A 15,808-nucleotide genomic window follows, 5' to 3' on the forward strand; every position below is an offset into this window, starting at 1 on the left:
TGTGTCAGGGTAAAAGGAGGTTACTGATAGAAGAAGCATGCAGTCAAATGTACTGAAGGGGGAAAGAGTACTTTTTTTCTGGGTCAATGGCAGCTATTTGCTGACATAGTGTTTGCAAAAGTGGGATCATAGAGTTGCCCTGAATCCCAAGCAATGCCACTGGATATGAATAAGAAAAATGAGTGAAACAATTTGTATGGAATCACAGAATCATCAAGTTTGTAAGTGACCTTCAAGACCATCAAGTCCAACCATCAACCCAGCATCAACCAGAATCACCCCAAGTGCCACATCCAGATGTCTCTGGAACTTTTCCAGAGATGGTGACTCCACCGCCTCCCTGGGCAACTTATTCCAATGCCTAAACACTCTTCCAGTGAATTTTTTTTTTTCTAATATCCGATGTGAACCTCCTCTGGCGCAACTTAAAGCTTTTTGCTCTTGTCCTTTCATCTGGAACATGGCAGGAGAAACCGACCCACACCTCACTACAGCCTCCTTTCAGGGAGGTAGAGAGCAGTGAAGTCCTTCCAAGCCTTCTTTTCTCCAGGCTAAACAATCCCAGTTCCCTCAGTCACTCCTCACATGATGTGTTTTCTAGACCCTTCAGCAGTTCCATTGCCCTTCTCTGGACATGCTCCAGAATGTGAGAGGCCCAAAACTGAACCCAGTACTCAAGGTGCAGCCTCACCAGTGCTTATTACACTGGAACAATCACTTCCCTGTGGTTCCATCTTATTATCAGTTCATGATTGCCAGTTGTCTCAAAGATTCTCATGGAATAATGATAAAAACAATTCACTTTTAGAACAAAAGAAATTAGCTTCTGGATCAAAAAGAAATTTAATTTATAACTTGTATTTTAATATTTTAATGAAAATTTTTGTAGCTGTAATACAGTGACATGGTTCAGAAAAAAATATTGCAGTTCTATATTTTTATGTAGTTCTCCAGGAGATAAACATCCTCTCTTTAGCTTTTCCTTCTTTTCATTTCCCTACTTCTTCTTGGTCTTGTACAATATTTTCAAGTTCATTGAAGCATTATGTATTTTAAGGTTATCAACAAACTTGGGCCTCTGGAATGGATACTTAATACTCCCAGTCATCACAGAGTTCATCATGGTAAGATAAAAGTGGAACCTCTTATTCCTTTTTTTTTTTCCCCTAATGGTCACTATTTATATAGTAATAGTAATACAGTAAAACTGTACTGTAAAATCAGTTTTACAGAAAGATTTCAATTTTGACCTCTACTTCAGAAACAGTCCCTGCTCAGTTAGAAATTTCACATTTTTTTAAAACATATAATCAGAACTTAGGTTTAATTTAAACATTTTTATGTTCAAGATTAATTATTGAGGAGAAATTAAGTCTGGATAACATTAAATAATTTGAAGACTTTAAGAAAAAAAAATTCAATGTTTTTAAGTATGAAGAGGGATAGAAAAATATCTCATCCTTCCCTGCCTACTGAATCATAAATAAACACACTTTTGTACTCAAATTCAAGCTCTGTATCTGTGAAAAACATGGCCATGTTTTAGAAGAACTTTCAAATATATTAGTGGAATTTGATTTCACCTGTTTGAATTATTGGTAAATCTCATTTCACAGAAGTGCATGATGATTGATTTTTTATGAGTATTCAGAGGGCTTCAAGACTGTACTGCATATGTAAATTGTACTAATAAGTCCGCTGCATACTGAAAAATGTCATAAACGTATCTGAGACACAGAAGTGGATTTCACAGATGTCCTTAGCTCATTCAGTGTGCAGAGATAGTAAGTTTAAAAAAAAATAGGGGAATGGAAGAACAATTTGAAATAGACTCAAATACATATGCAGAGGATGTTACTAAGGTTTATTGTATCCTCACGATCACTATATCCACAGTGGTGGTGCTCTAAGTGTCTAGTCCTTAAAATTTGCACAACTACTGGTAATCCTCAGGGAGACACTCAGCTCTTATTTGCTCAGCTGTGAATCTGAACTAATGCTCTCATCCTGATTGGAGTTAAGCTGAATCTTTATGGAACTGATCAGGGCTGTACAGTTGCTCCAGACTATCTCTACAAACTTATGGATGTGTAACCAATGCGTCTTCATTCATAACTTTGAGAGGACTGCTTATATACAAATACATTCCCTAGAAAACAGAAGGATCAGTTTTCCTCACACTGAAATGAATAGTGTGGGATCAGACATATGACACAGTGGACAGAGACACCTGACAAATATTAATGAAATAACTACCATTATATGTATTTAGCATATATATATTTAGCATATATTTTGTTAGATATAAACTGGTTTTACTCTCCAAATTTCACAGAAATATTGGGCATGACACATTGGGTTTGTATGTCTGAATAGAAAGAGAGCAATAAGGCTATTAAGGAAAAAAGAAATATATATATGTAAGTATGAGAAGTGGTGGGTTAGCTATCTTTTAAAGTTATTTTTAGATTGTAAAGTGATGTAAATGATAATTTTCCTTCATAATTCAGTTCCTAGTATTCTTCTTTATCCTATTACTTGTCTCATAATTGATTTTTATAATAGGTAGAAATCCTTACTGCATTGACAAAAATTATGGTGGCACGCTCATTATCTGGGACAGGATATTTGGTAAGTAAAAGAAGATGTTCTCTGTCTTGTTTAATCAGTGTGGCAAAAATATGTATACTTTTGAATTTGTTTGTCATTCTTTTGTTTTCTTCTTCCATCAGGGACATTTGAGGCCGAAGATGCAAAAGTTGTATATGGCTTAACACATCCAGTAAATTCATTTGATCCCATCATGCTCCAGGTGCTATAGTTTTTATCACTGATTCTGATATCTTCAACATTCAGTCATATTCAAAAGAAACTCCTCTCTTAGGCATAGTTGAGGCCATCCTTGCATTGCTGACCAGTCAATTACATTATCTACAACCTCTTCCATATTTCATTATGAGACAGGTATTTCTACTCATTGCATTGAGTTTACGCAGAGTTTGTAGTAATCATGAAAATATGTAACAGTAAAACTAACAACTTACTAGAACAGTGTGGGACTGAATGAGATGTTTTGCAGTGCAATAATACATAGTGAAGCACAGACAAAAGCATATAATAAACAAAAAGAAAACTAGTTAGTGTGGTGCTTCTCAGATTTATTGGTTCAGGTTTCATTTAAGCTAGGTAAAAATCCTCTACAAAAACATGAGAAGCAGTGGAATCCATATTTGCTTTTCATGACTATTCATCCAAGAAGGAATCTCAGAGAAATTTTACTGTCAGGGCTGTCAGGGCTGGAAAGTGGGAGGATGTGCTATTATATCCATTTCAGTCGGATACTAAGTAATTTCATTACTGAGAGTGTGTCATTTCAAGGTCCCAGTAACCAAATCATACTGCATAAATACAGCTATACAATATACCACTAATACTCTGGAGCTATAGCTACACAGTATACCACTATTGCATAGCTATAGCTGTACAATGTACCACTAATACTCAGGAGTGATTACAGGAGGCACAGATGGAAAACCAGATTTTCCTGTGAGCAGAAGTCATTGTAATCCTCACCAAATTAACCAAGGGCTTCATATTGTTTTTGCCTATTTCAGCCTGGTTTTCTGAACTGTCTTCATCTATTTCTAATTTATTCTCTTTACAGAGTTGGAAAATAATTTATTTGAATAATTTATTTGAAAACTAAAAATTAATAAAGTACAATGTTTTATTAATCTTTATTTTGTGAACAATGAAAAATGACTTTTTTTTTCAGTTACGTCCCTTGGCTCATATTTGGAACACGTTTTGGGCCACACCTGGATTCTGCAATAAGCTTTCTGTCATATTCAAAGGGCCAGGCTGGGGACCAGGCAAACCTAGACTTGGCCTTCCTGAGGAAATCCCAGTGGTAAATAGAACATGCACAGGCTTTCAGTTGTGTGTAATTTACTTGGGCCTCTTAATGCTACTGGATCAATGTTAAAAACTCTACACATGCTATTTTAAATTAGCAAATTAGCAGTCATAAAGCATGGGGAAAGATGAATTGGGAAAAAGAAACTGAAGGAAATGAATGTTTTAACTCTGGGGGTTTTTTTTCTTTTTATTTGAAGGAAAAAGCGTGTTTTTTAAGTTATTTTTTCATTATTCATTTCCTGAAAAGATTTTCAGAATTTTTCTGTGGAGTAGAGTAATTTCTCTTTTTTTTTCAGCTGTGGACATGCACAAACACACAAAGTTAAACTGTCTGAAACTAGGTAGTACATAAGTTTGACAGTACATTATCTTTCTTCGATTAGATGTCACCCCTTTTGTGTTTGTAAGTGTAAAGAATATTAAGGAGCAACAGGCCAGAGCAGGTCCCTCTTGAAGGCAAGTAACTGTTTTGTTTTATACAGGTCACTGGAAAAGAAGTTCCCTTTAATCCACGTGTACCAGCTTATCTTAATTGCTATGCACTTGTACATTTTGCTGTAATAGTGGACTTGTACATCGAGCTTCTTGCTTCTATGACTGTAAGTAATTCCTTCCTTTATGAAATAATATCTCCTGCTAACAGCAATGATACACAACGTTTAAATATTAAAGGATCGGGCAGCGGTTCTACGGCCAACTCATATCTTATTTGAGCTACTAAAATAATAACTAGATTTCTGTAAAAGAATTAGCCTAAATGGCTAAATATATAATTCCATGCTATTAAATATACATTTGATATTGTTTAGTAAACAGTTTTTAATAACCTTATCAGTTATTTACTTAATATAAATAATTTGCTAGAAGACATACGTGTCTGCTTCAGTTTTTAGTACCTCATGGGGCTTGAAACTGTGGAGTTTTAAGATGTTAAGATTGGTCATACCATTAGGTGCCCAGGCTTTAGAAGGAAGATTGCAATGGTCTTGCAGTGCATGCAGATAGGTAGGTTGGTGTCAGCACGAATTCAGAGCTGGAGGAGCACAAAGGGCAATTTTTTCTTCCAATCTCCAACATACAACAGCATTGATAGAAGCACAATAAGGAAACACATGTATTTATCACCATGGGTTTGCCTGATGGGATCTCCATGGGGACTGGTTCCTCCATGGATACCTTGCAGCCTGTGAAGGTGAGCTACAAGGCCATGTCCACCTAAAAGAAATGAGACATTAACTGCTTCCAAGGTTTCACATCCTTCCAAGCTCCTTTTCTTTCTTCCTGTCTTTATAACTCTCCCTCATGTACTAAAGCTAAAATGTCAGAGTTATGAAGCAGGATTTAATGAATATAATATTCCCACAAATAAGTCAAAGACCTCTCAAGATATACAAAAACAACACACAATTATATTAGTTTGATAAAATGCCCTTTGGTCTTCTTCTTAAACCCTTTCTAAGTCCCCCATAGTTAAAGAGCAGTGTTCTTGCTGTGTTTGTGTCACCCACGTTGCCGCAGGCAGGCTGTAAACACACAAAGGGCCCCTTGGGTTCTTCAGTGTTGTCCTGGCATGCTGACCTGGCAATCTCCAACCCTTGGCCAACAGTGGTCACTGTCCCTTTCCCACCTGACCGGACACTGCAGTACGTAGCATTCCTGGGATAATATTAAAGCTACCTCAGGCATATGCTTTGGATTAGTATGGAGTTATTCTACGTACCATGTTTACCTCTGCAAAGGATCACACTGCAATTGCAGGGAATTAGGTGATTACTAAATCATCGGAGGCTTAGTCTATTATAAGGACAGGAAATTAAGCCAAAGGTATGAATAAATACCTCCAAAATACACAAGTCAAACAGTATGCATGATTGCCAATGTTCCTATATTGAGAAAAACCTCTACAAGATTTTCCAGAATACTTCTAGATACTACATTTGCATAGGAATCAAACTCTGCGTTTGAGTTTTTTCCATTTGTTTCATTTTATTGTTGGGTTGGGTTTTTTTTTTTACTCTATGCTGTTGCTTTTAGCAGCCAGAATTAAGGAGTCTGATTTTTTTTTCTATTTTATTCTTTTTTTCTTTTGGCCTTTTTCTGGTCCTGGAAGGAAAAATGGATAGTCCACATAATTTTATCTGCTGGTAACTGCAGCTGTTTAAGAATAAGTAATAAAGAAAGTTGAAAAATGCACCCAAGCCCCAGATAATCACTAAATTATTTCATTCATGGAGGAAACACCCTGAAGATCCTCCATTTATGAACTTATTGTAGAAAAGCAACTAGAAAATTCTCTGCACAAAACTGCAGGGTAATAAGGTAGTAAGGATAAGAAGGAGAGCACAGGGGACTGGAAGCACCTCATCTCAGGACATAAACCTTCAGCGTGGGTGTAGAAAGTGCTGGTCCCAAGGCAGAGTTCCAGCATCGCTCTGCAGTACAGTGGGGAAGCTGTCATGAGAAGGAAGCTTGTGTATGAATAACTTTACTTGGCAAAAACCTTTCTTCAATATCAGTTTTCCACTACACTGAGTTATGAAATGTCTATGGATACAACTGGAACTTTCTGTCTGGCTATGAATTATGTCATAACTGTGGCATAGCTCCATAAATGGAGAAAACTAACTGTTTTCCTCATCTTTAGGTATAAGTTCCATTTCATAACAGCCATAAGACACAGCACACAGCTATTACATTTCTCAAGTGATTACAGTTGCTCAGTGTTTGGTCTCACGCCCTGTAGAAGTGTTAAATTTCTCTATCCATAAAGAGCAACCATATACCTTCTGTCTGAATGACCTACATTTAACTTATGAAAAGAGCAAAACAGGAAAGAACAAATATATATTTTCCACAGGAGAGAGCATACAGTGTTTGTTTTCTGTATAGTGATCTGCACTACATCCAGCGAATAAAAATTGCTTTCTGAGCTCTGCACATCTAGATCTGATCCAAAGCTCCTTGAAGAAATGGGATTTGGATCAGTCCCAGAGAGAGTGCTAGGAGTGTAAAACTGCAGTACATTCAAAGCAGAAGTCCCATAGCTCCAGAACTTCAGGTATCATATAAATCTAAGTAAAGTGCACCTTAAACACGTTTTGCAGTGTCTTTTTTTATTGTTAATAGATACTATAACATTTACTGTGCTTATAATTATATGAATATGTGAGCATTTTCAATTAGATGGAAATTAGTAAGATCTCTTGAAAGTTAAGAACACAATTAATGTATTTATTCAATAGGGCATCACCAAGTACATTGTATGTAATATTGCTAAGAATTAGAATTTTTTTTTTTTTTAGGAATTCTAAGTTAAAATAAATTCATACAGATAACGACACCTAACAATAGAAAATTCATAGCATCATTTAGCATTCCTAATTTGAATGTATCTGATTATCTTATGTATGAGGGCAGGGCAACTGTTAATTTGTGAAATGTGCTGATGTCATTCCTAGAAGTTCTTTTGAACCACTGGAGAAATCAGAATGAGAAAATGCATCCATGTTATTCTTCCAAAGGAATTAAAAAAATGATTCTTTGCAGTATAAAAAGTCAATTTTGAATATTTCAATGCTCATCTAAATACAGATTTGGAATAACATTTTCTTTGTTTAAATGAATTTTTTTTCATTACTAAAAAACCATAAAATAATAATGCTATGGCATTCTGTTGGTTACAAAGCAGTGTAAACGTCTCATTAAATTCTATAATCCTCTTCCCCCCCATTTTTTAAGGCTCAAAGATATTTTCAAAGCTTTAAATGGAATGAAAATCCAACAGAAATATTTTTTTCTGCTTGATTGTAGCCAATAACCACATTGCAAAGTTGTGGCTGACTTGTAATTGGGGAACCTGCTGTGGTCCCACATGCTTCTCTGTTTATACAAATACTCCAGTATATAAATACTCATTTGTTTTATATATACATCCATGCATACTATGTTTAAGTAGAACAAGGATGCTAACACTAATGAAGGTGTAAAAGGCACATTCTTTTTGCACTGCTGGTTGCAGTGCATGGATTTAATATATGATGTTAGTTTAGTGATATAACCCACTGACTATTTTGTTGATTTTGGTAGAGTAATGCCTAGAAAATGGATACCTCAGCTGCCAGCATCCACTTCATAGGGTGATGTGTGTTTGAAAGCAAATAAAAGAATCAAGGCAGCATATTTCTATACCAATGGAACTGTAAGAGAAAGTTAGGGAAGCAAACTAACAGTGGTAAAAATTACGCTATATGGCTGGTTTTCTGAAAGATATTATTCCCAATGGTATCATGGTGTATTTCACTGAAAGTTTCTTGGTAATCCTTGACTAGCAGTACAAATGAGGGATTTTTTTTTTTTTTTTTTTTTTTTTTTGTTGTTGTTGTTGTATGTGAATGTGGTGCTTGTACCTACAGTGAAGAGTAACTTGCACCTTCTACCTTCATGATTCCCAGTAAGGCTTTCTGCCTCACCCTTCACCACTCTGAAGGCTGATGTTTTGGGAAGTGGAAAGCTGCCACACCATGCTCAGGCATTACAGTACTGTTTTTGCATGAATCTGATGATAGTGCCAATTTGGAATGAACCAGGATATGCAGGTTGTGCTTTAGAGTCAGGTTGTGCTTTAGAGTCCTCCAGTCCTTCACATTCTGGGCTAGAGGGCATATTAACCATAAGGAGTTTTACAAATAACTAGTGTTCAAAATAGTATTGTTCAAGTAGGAGTGTGTCTGAAAAGAAATGGAAATTGGCTCGAAAAAACAAGTCTGTAAAATATATTCACACCTGGTTCAGGTAGTTATTATGCCAAAGAACCTCATATAGCATTTTAACCATTTAAAGATAAAGGCTTGTTTACATTTGAGTTTGATTTTTTAAAAAAGTTATAAGGTTGCTTCAGTTCTTCTGATTTACAAACAGACATTAAAATGTATTTCTATTCCCATTTTTTTGCTGGAACTCCATGTTTAAAACTGACCGGAAATTTATTAATTTCCTGTCAAGTTCTTAGTCTGTGCTTTACTCTTCTGTTTTAGATATATGTGCAGGATCATTTTAATTCTTTTTCTTGTTCTAGTAATGTAAATTACAATATATCTTTAAGCTGAGAAAAAAGTCCTTGATAGAAATTATGGGTAAAACCACCACTAAAATATGACCCAAAACTGTCTGCTTTTGGGAAGCTTTTCCATCATCCATGGAAATCCACCTCTTAATGCAGTACCAAATTTAGTCTTTAGGCTTGTAGTCTAGCTAATGGCAAGAAATGGAATTCCCAAAGTGCTTAGCTTATTCCCACATTCCCCGTGTACTCTTTCCACAAGTTTCAGCAAAAGCTTAGGTTTTAGGGCACTTCAGTGAACGTAAGGCCAGATAGAATGAATCAGCGTTACCTTATCTGCAGGTATCAGTTTTTTGCAGCTGGAGTCACAAGGAAACCCAGATTCCTGGGGCAAGCTAGCCAGCTTGGGATTACTGGAAAGGCAGAAAAGTTTGAAATGCAGCCCTTTAAAACTGGAAACTAGGGACACCCTTGCTCATTCATAGCATGTACTGTTGAATCCTTCCTCAAGACCAGTATTAGCACTTGTATGAAAACCATTGCAGTTTCATTCATTTTCCACAAAGTGTGATTTTAGCCATATATTGTAATGTAGCAACTCCATAACTTGATGGAAATCTGGATTTGATGTTTAGTTCTCTTTCCTGCCTAGGAAGATACAAAACCTTGCTTCTTAGAATAGTGCTCTACCACTGTGGGAGTATTTTTCAGGCAGTCTGTAGGACCTGGTGCATCACAGTGGAAACAAAGAAAAATCAGACCCACCTGGCAAGAATAAGTAGGTTTTAAAGAAGGTGTAATTTTTCAATTTAAAAGTGAGGACAGTCTTTAAGGAGAAAAGTCTTGAATTTCAGTCTTTGTTCCCTGGAAAACTCCTTTATTAGACATGTAACAATCATTGAAAAGCCTATCAAAGCATTTCTAAGAAATTTATGGGTGAGTTCCCTTATGCCTGTGCCAAATCATATTTTTCTTTGCTCACTTATTGAATTTTTGTATGAGCCAGATTGTACAGGAAGTTGAAGTTGAACTCAGTATGGCTAGATGAGCAGTTAAAGCACTCCTCATTTAATTAAATTCAAATAGAGTCCGTGCCTGATTTTTACAAAAAAGGTCTGTCCAAATATTTTGTCACTTCAAAACAAATTTCTCCTATTGCTAACAATGAAAAAATTATCGTAAAGAGGAATGGAACAGATTGGTAATGTGGGAATGCAGTAATAAGTTTGATTCTCACCTGGTACAAATCTGTGCAACAGAATGGCTTGACAGGTGTCATTTGTGAGAACTGTGTTCTGGCTTGTAAACTGGTGAGGCTGCTGTTTAGTTTGCTCATTGCTGGGATTGAGTTTTCTTTGTTCAATAACTGTTGAGGATATCTAAGTAGGTGTTTGTGATGCTTCAGTAAAACAACAGAAACCTGCCCAGACTGAGTGTGTGGTTTGATGTGTTTTGCAAACATGGGCACTCTAAGTTCACACAGCTGTAACACTTGAGAGTATCCTCCTGAGGCCTCCCATGCTCACAGATACTTACCTTAGATCTCTTTGAGGGGTTGGGGCCACGAGCAAAGGAAGTTGGGCATGTCACTGAATGGGATTTATGGAAATCAGGGCAGACATTTGTGGAGTTTTATTTTTCCAATGCCTGCAAATGAAGCGCAAGATGCTGTTCATAAACTTTTTTGCTGCTGAAGCAAGAAAGGATTTCTGTAACTCAGATCCACTACTTTTGTTTTGTTTTGTTTTAATAAAAAAAAAAAAACAAAACCAAAAAAAAACCAAAACCAAAAGCCTTTCAAAACTAATATTTGAAACAAAATCAGGGAGAGAAAAAAGGAAACCGATTAAATATTTGATTTTCAAAGGCAGCAGTATAGAATACAAAATAAATATTTAATAAATTTTAAAAATTCAAACTTTACAATCAAAATAATTTTTGTTTTTCTTTATGTCATTTTGATACAAATTTTGTTTATGTCATTTTGATGTAAATTTTAAGGACAGAAATGCTTATGCTGCGATTCATCTAAATACTTATGCACATAATGTTTAAAAGTGTTTTAAGTCTGATTGAAGTTAATGATATGAGCTAAAAAGTTTTGCTGACTTGGGAACCAAGTGTCGAGTTCTCATGAAGGGAAAACATTAATTTTGTTTCATCTTAAATGTGATCATGTCATGTGAGTTGTTATTCTCACCACTACATTGGCTTTTTTATCCATTGGGATTCAAAGATGGCTATTGTAAAGACCTGGTAACATAATATGAAATTTAAAGAAGAGGGCTGCTGGGATTTTTTTCTAGAAGTAAGTTTCTTTCCTCTTGAGCAGAGTCAAAAGGAAATCAAATAAGTTTTGGAAAAAAACACATAGGACAGAAGGGGATAACTTTAAACATTAATACAGTATTCAGGAAACAACTGTGAAGGTGGTTACTCCAGGTATGAGTGCTATCCATAGCATATTTTTTTCCTAAAATTTAAAGTAGCAAATTACTTTAAAAGGGGACACTAGCTTCACTCAGTAAGTTCAAACTACTGTTCTATAAAAATTCCATTTCTCTCCAGAAAATTACTCTAAATGAAATTTTTGTCTGCCTTTTAACAGATGTTGTCACAGGGAACAGTTCTCATGAGAATTGGCTTTATCATTCTCTCCCTGGCATCTTTTGGACTACTTATGGAGAACAAGTAAGATACAAAATATGTGGGGGTTTTTATTCTTTCATTATGGATTATTTATAACTATATGTACATCTCAGAAATTATATCAATAAAGAGATATATTCACCTAGACCCACACATGGCTGTCTGTTGACTAGAAAATAACACATGACTAGCTGACACATAAATCCAGGATTGATCCCATAGCAGGTACTGACTACATCTGTATTATCCCTTGCAGAAAAGTTGTGGGAAGGGCTCTTCATGTCTTCCTCTGTGCTTGCAGTTACTAGGTCCACTCCTCTGGCTTTGGGACAGTGGCAGCTGAGTGGGACCTGCCAGCTGTCTGAGGCTGTTCAAGGTCAGATTGTGCGAGCCCTGTGTAGCACGCCATAGGTGTCAGATATGGTGATGATATATGAAGAGCACACATTGTAGCTCAGAGTAGGCTCAAAATCATGTGAAAGATGGTGTTAGACTTGAGACTAAACTTAATCAGTATGGCTTCAAATGAAATTGGATCTTGAATACACCAGGCCAGTGAGATACATTATGAAGTAGTCGATATGGGCACTGTGGCCCTAAAGAAGAGTAAGTAACATCCACACTTTCCTGCAAAGAAGTTATTTGCCCTAACAGAGAAGAAATGTGGAGTAGAAGCTTCCTTTGAGACTGAGGTGCCAGTCCTGCTTTGCGCCTGCTGTTCGTTATGTTTTCTAAGAAGAATACCTTTCACTTTTAAGGACTGAACAGTTTAATTCAAGATAGGTAAAAAATCTGTCAACATGCCAGACATGTGAATAACCTAGGGAGTTAATAAAGAGGCATTAGTAAAAATTTATGGAAGTAGACCACTGAAAAGATTCTGAGCTACTTATGTAGCAGTTCTCAGAATTTTATTGTGGTAATTATTGAGATCAAAGGACAGTAACTAAATATACAGCTCCATTTATGTTAGTTCAAATATATTTTGCAAGTATGGATATTCTCACCACTAGGAAATTCATGGTTTTAAGCCCATGTAAGGTATATACCATAAAAACTTAACTTTAAGAAAGATGACGAAATGAAGGACATCACAAATGAATTCTATTTTCTCTCTTTCACTGAACTTAGCAAAGAAGAAAAGATTGGATGTTAATCTGAATTGATTCCCTTTTCTAGGTCCAGAGCAGGAATTTTGGAAATCATCCGCTCTTTAGTCTTCATAGGTGTTTACAAACTTGGTTACTTTAGGAGTAATTTTTCCTTCTTGGGCTATGCATATGAGGTAAGATATTTATTTTAAAACATCTATGCTGATTATTCTAGATTTTTTATCTTGATACAAAAAAGAAACACTAAACATTTACATTTTGCTTTCTTATTTTTCATTATGCTATTTGAATAGAGTATTGTTTTTTCTTATCTCATTATTTTTCACTTTTTATGATTATTTTGTAAGAAAATTATTCCAGTTCACTACTGAGATGCCAGTTATCCTTGGAAAAAAGGTCATGAAGGACTGCATTTACCACTTATTGCAAAAATAATTTACTTGTGTCCATATGCTTTGAAGTGAATAATAGTAATGCATTGATGAATTTGGATTGTTTAATTCCTCTTTTATAAGAGAAATATGAAAATTCTTGGAGGCTGGAAGACTTAAATATAAAGTATTTTGCTCTGTATTTATCCTGTGCCTCAGAAACAGACTTTTAGACATTGACAAGGAGTGGATACAGGACTAAAAAGACTTATGGTCTGATATGTGTGGTTACTTTTGTGTTCTTAGCATTAACTTTTATCCTGTTCGTGCCTTTTGCTTTTTATTATTTTCCTTTCCAGTACAGTTGGTATGTTATATCTCTTTTAATATTATCACAATGAAATAACAATAGTCACTTTTAGTATTCCTGTCTGAACAACGTTACCAAGCTACTTACTGCTGGTTACCAGAAAACAATGGTAATTCATAACCTACAAGGTTAGGGTGGCTGGATTAGTATAACCTCATCAGAAGGCTACTCTTTTGGCTTCAAATTAGAAAAAAATCAAATAAAACAGTAGGAACTGAGACTCAACCAAGTTCAGAATGGTTCCTTTGACTTCAAACATATGCAAAATTTATACTGTCTTTCCCAGTTGGAAGTGGTCCCGCTTCTTCTGCTTTTCTAAAGGAAAAGGAATTAGAAAAATGAAAAAAAATATCGACTGCTGCTCTGGGTCTGGGAGGTTTTTATGGTTTTTGTTTGTTTGTTTTTGTTTGTTTTTGTTGGGTTTTTTGTTTGTTTGCTTGCTTGTTGGGTTTTTTCTGCCTGGGCTGGAAAACAATAGCTATTGGACAATATTTAAAGCTAGATGAATGCCACTAATTGAAAATTGTTTCATTTTCCCCCTGCCCACCTTGTTACATTGTCAAAGCTTTGGTGTATAAATCAAATGGTTCTTGAATTCCTTTGATAAGAGTCTGCAAGAATTCAGCAGGTATTTTAAGAAGTTTACTTAAATATAATTTAGAAAATGTTTGTAAAATTTCCTGAGTAGCCTAATACAGTAGAAAGGCTTGTAGTAACAAATTCTAAAATTTTGGAACAGTTTACCTTGCCCTTTAGACATAGCTTTCAGACGTGAATTGTTTGGGTATTCTAACTGAGCTCTGTGAGAATTATGTCATCATATACACCCTCAAAACCTGCCCTGCTGAGTTCTTTATTCATATATGAAAATGTCTCTTAATAAGAAACGAGTAGAAGATTAGATTATTATTCTTACTGTTTATAAGGAATTCTAGAGCTTCCTTTTCTTTCATGAAGAAAATAAAAAGCAGTGGTTCTTGTTCTGTTCTTTTCATGTCATTAAAATAAATCCTACTTGTCATCTTGAGTTCTTCTCTACTGTACTTTCCTATACTTTCTTCCTTTTGTTTATTCTTTTATCCTTCTGTCTTGGTTTGGAAAGACAGGTGTCTGCTGAGGAAGGCAGGAGCCTCCCCTGAAATGGAAAAATGTAAACTCCCTCCCTCTGAATCATTATAAATTTGAAATTAAGAGGGGCTCTCAGGCAAAAATATGGGAGCAGGAATAACAATTCTTTATTAGGGAAGAAAATAAAAAGATAAAATAAACAATGCAGTGAACCAAAACAACACTGACAGAATCAGAATACAAGCTGACACCCTGTTAGTCAGGGTGTTGGCAGCAGTCCAAATGGGAATTATGGCTGCAGTCCTCCTGGAGTGGCAGGTGTGGTTCTCTTGCAACAGTGATCCTGTAAAAAAAGGGTGTAGTCTTCCTGCAGTAGGAGGGGCAGCTGTTCCTCTGGGAAATCCAATGCAGAAAAAGCCATGCTGGTGTTCCAGAAACTCAAGATTATATCCAGGTAGAAATGCTTGGCTCCTCCCTCTGGGCAGAGCATCTCACAGAGGGATGTTATAGTTCTTACCAGTCAGGCAGTGACATTCAATAGCCCATTATCAGCAGATGTCTCCCCTGAGGCAGGATTGGTTGTGAAAGAGATAAGGAAAACTGCCCACTCAACAGAAGACAACTGTCGTACAGATGGCAAATGGAATACATCTTGCCTTTCAATCTGGGACACCTTCATAACACAGTTCTTTGTTGTTCTTTTTTTAGTCCTTTGTTTGATACTGACTATGTAGTCCATTTTTTACAAGAGACAGGACTACTTGCACACAATTTTTCTTTGAAAATACTGAAAAAATAGGTGTATTTTAAATAATATGCTCTTGGGCAGACCAGAATAGATAATGCTTCTGAGTGATGCCAATATTTCCACCCTTGACATTTTACCACAAATCAACAATTTAATGATATTAATAGCTTTTGTGATCATAGAATAATAGAATAGTTTAAGTATGAAGTATAAAGATCCTCTAGTCCAATCCCTTGCAATTAGCAGAGACATCTTCAACTACATCAGGTTGCTCTGAGCCTTGATCAACCTGATCATAAAAATTTCCAGGGATGAGGCACCTACCAATTTGCTGGACAATTTGTTCCTGTGCTTCACCATCTTCACAATAAAGAATGTTTTCCTTTTTGTAGTCTGAATATTTGTAATGAACTTCAAAATGTTCCCCATTTTAAAATGAATGACCCACTTTTAAAATAAATGATCCACTTTTACTCCCAATATATTATATGCATGGTAGGCATGTTCTTATGG

The 15,808-nt window shown here is 35.7% G+C and overlaps 1 protein-coding gene across 2 annotated transcripts in view; it reads left to right on the plus strand.

Annotated features, from left to right (window-relative positions):
* The window catches only part of AGMO (alkylglycerol monooxygenase), a 190,225-nt gene that overhangs the window by 97,720 nt on the left and 76,697 nt on the right, over positions 1-15,808 (plus strand). The window contains exons 6-12 of one of the 2 annotated variants that reach the window (XM_068209866.1): positions 1,058-1,124; positions 2,566-2,631; positions 2,733-2,812; positions 3,776-3,910; positions 4,401-4,517; positions 11,586-11,668; positions 12,806-12,911. In XM_068209866.1, coding sequence (XP_068065967.1) covers positions 1,058-1,124; positions 2,566-2,631; positions 2,733-2,812; positions 3,776-3,910; positions 4,401-4,517; positions 11,586-11,668; positions 12,806-12,911 — 654 coding nt within the window. The remainder of the gene's footprint in view (positions 1-1,057; positions 1,125-2,565; positions 2,632-2,732; positions 2,813-3,775; positions 3,911-4,400; positions 4,518-11,585; positions 11,669-12,805; positions 12,912-15,808) is intronic. The other variant, XM_068209875.1, reaches the window with a different exon arrangement.

This window comes from Anomalospiza imberbis, chromosome 1, assembly GCF_031753505.1.
Source record: "Anomalospiza imberbis isolate Cuckoo-Finch-1a 21T00152 chromosome 1, ASM3175350v1, whole genome shotgun sequence".
NCBI lineage: Eukaryota > Metazoa > Chordata > Aves > Passeriformes > Viduidae > Anomalospiza > Anomalospiza imberbis.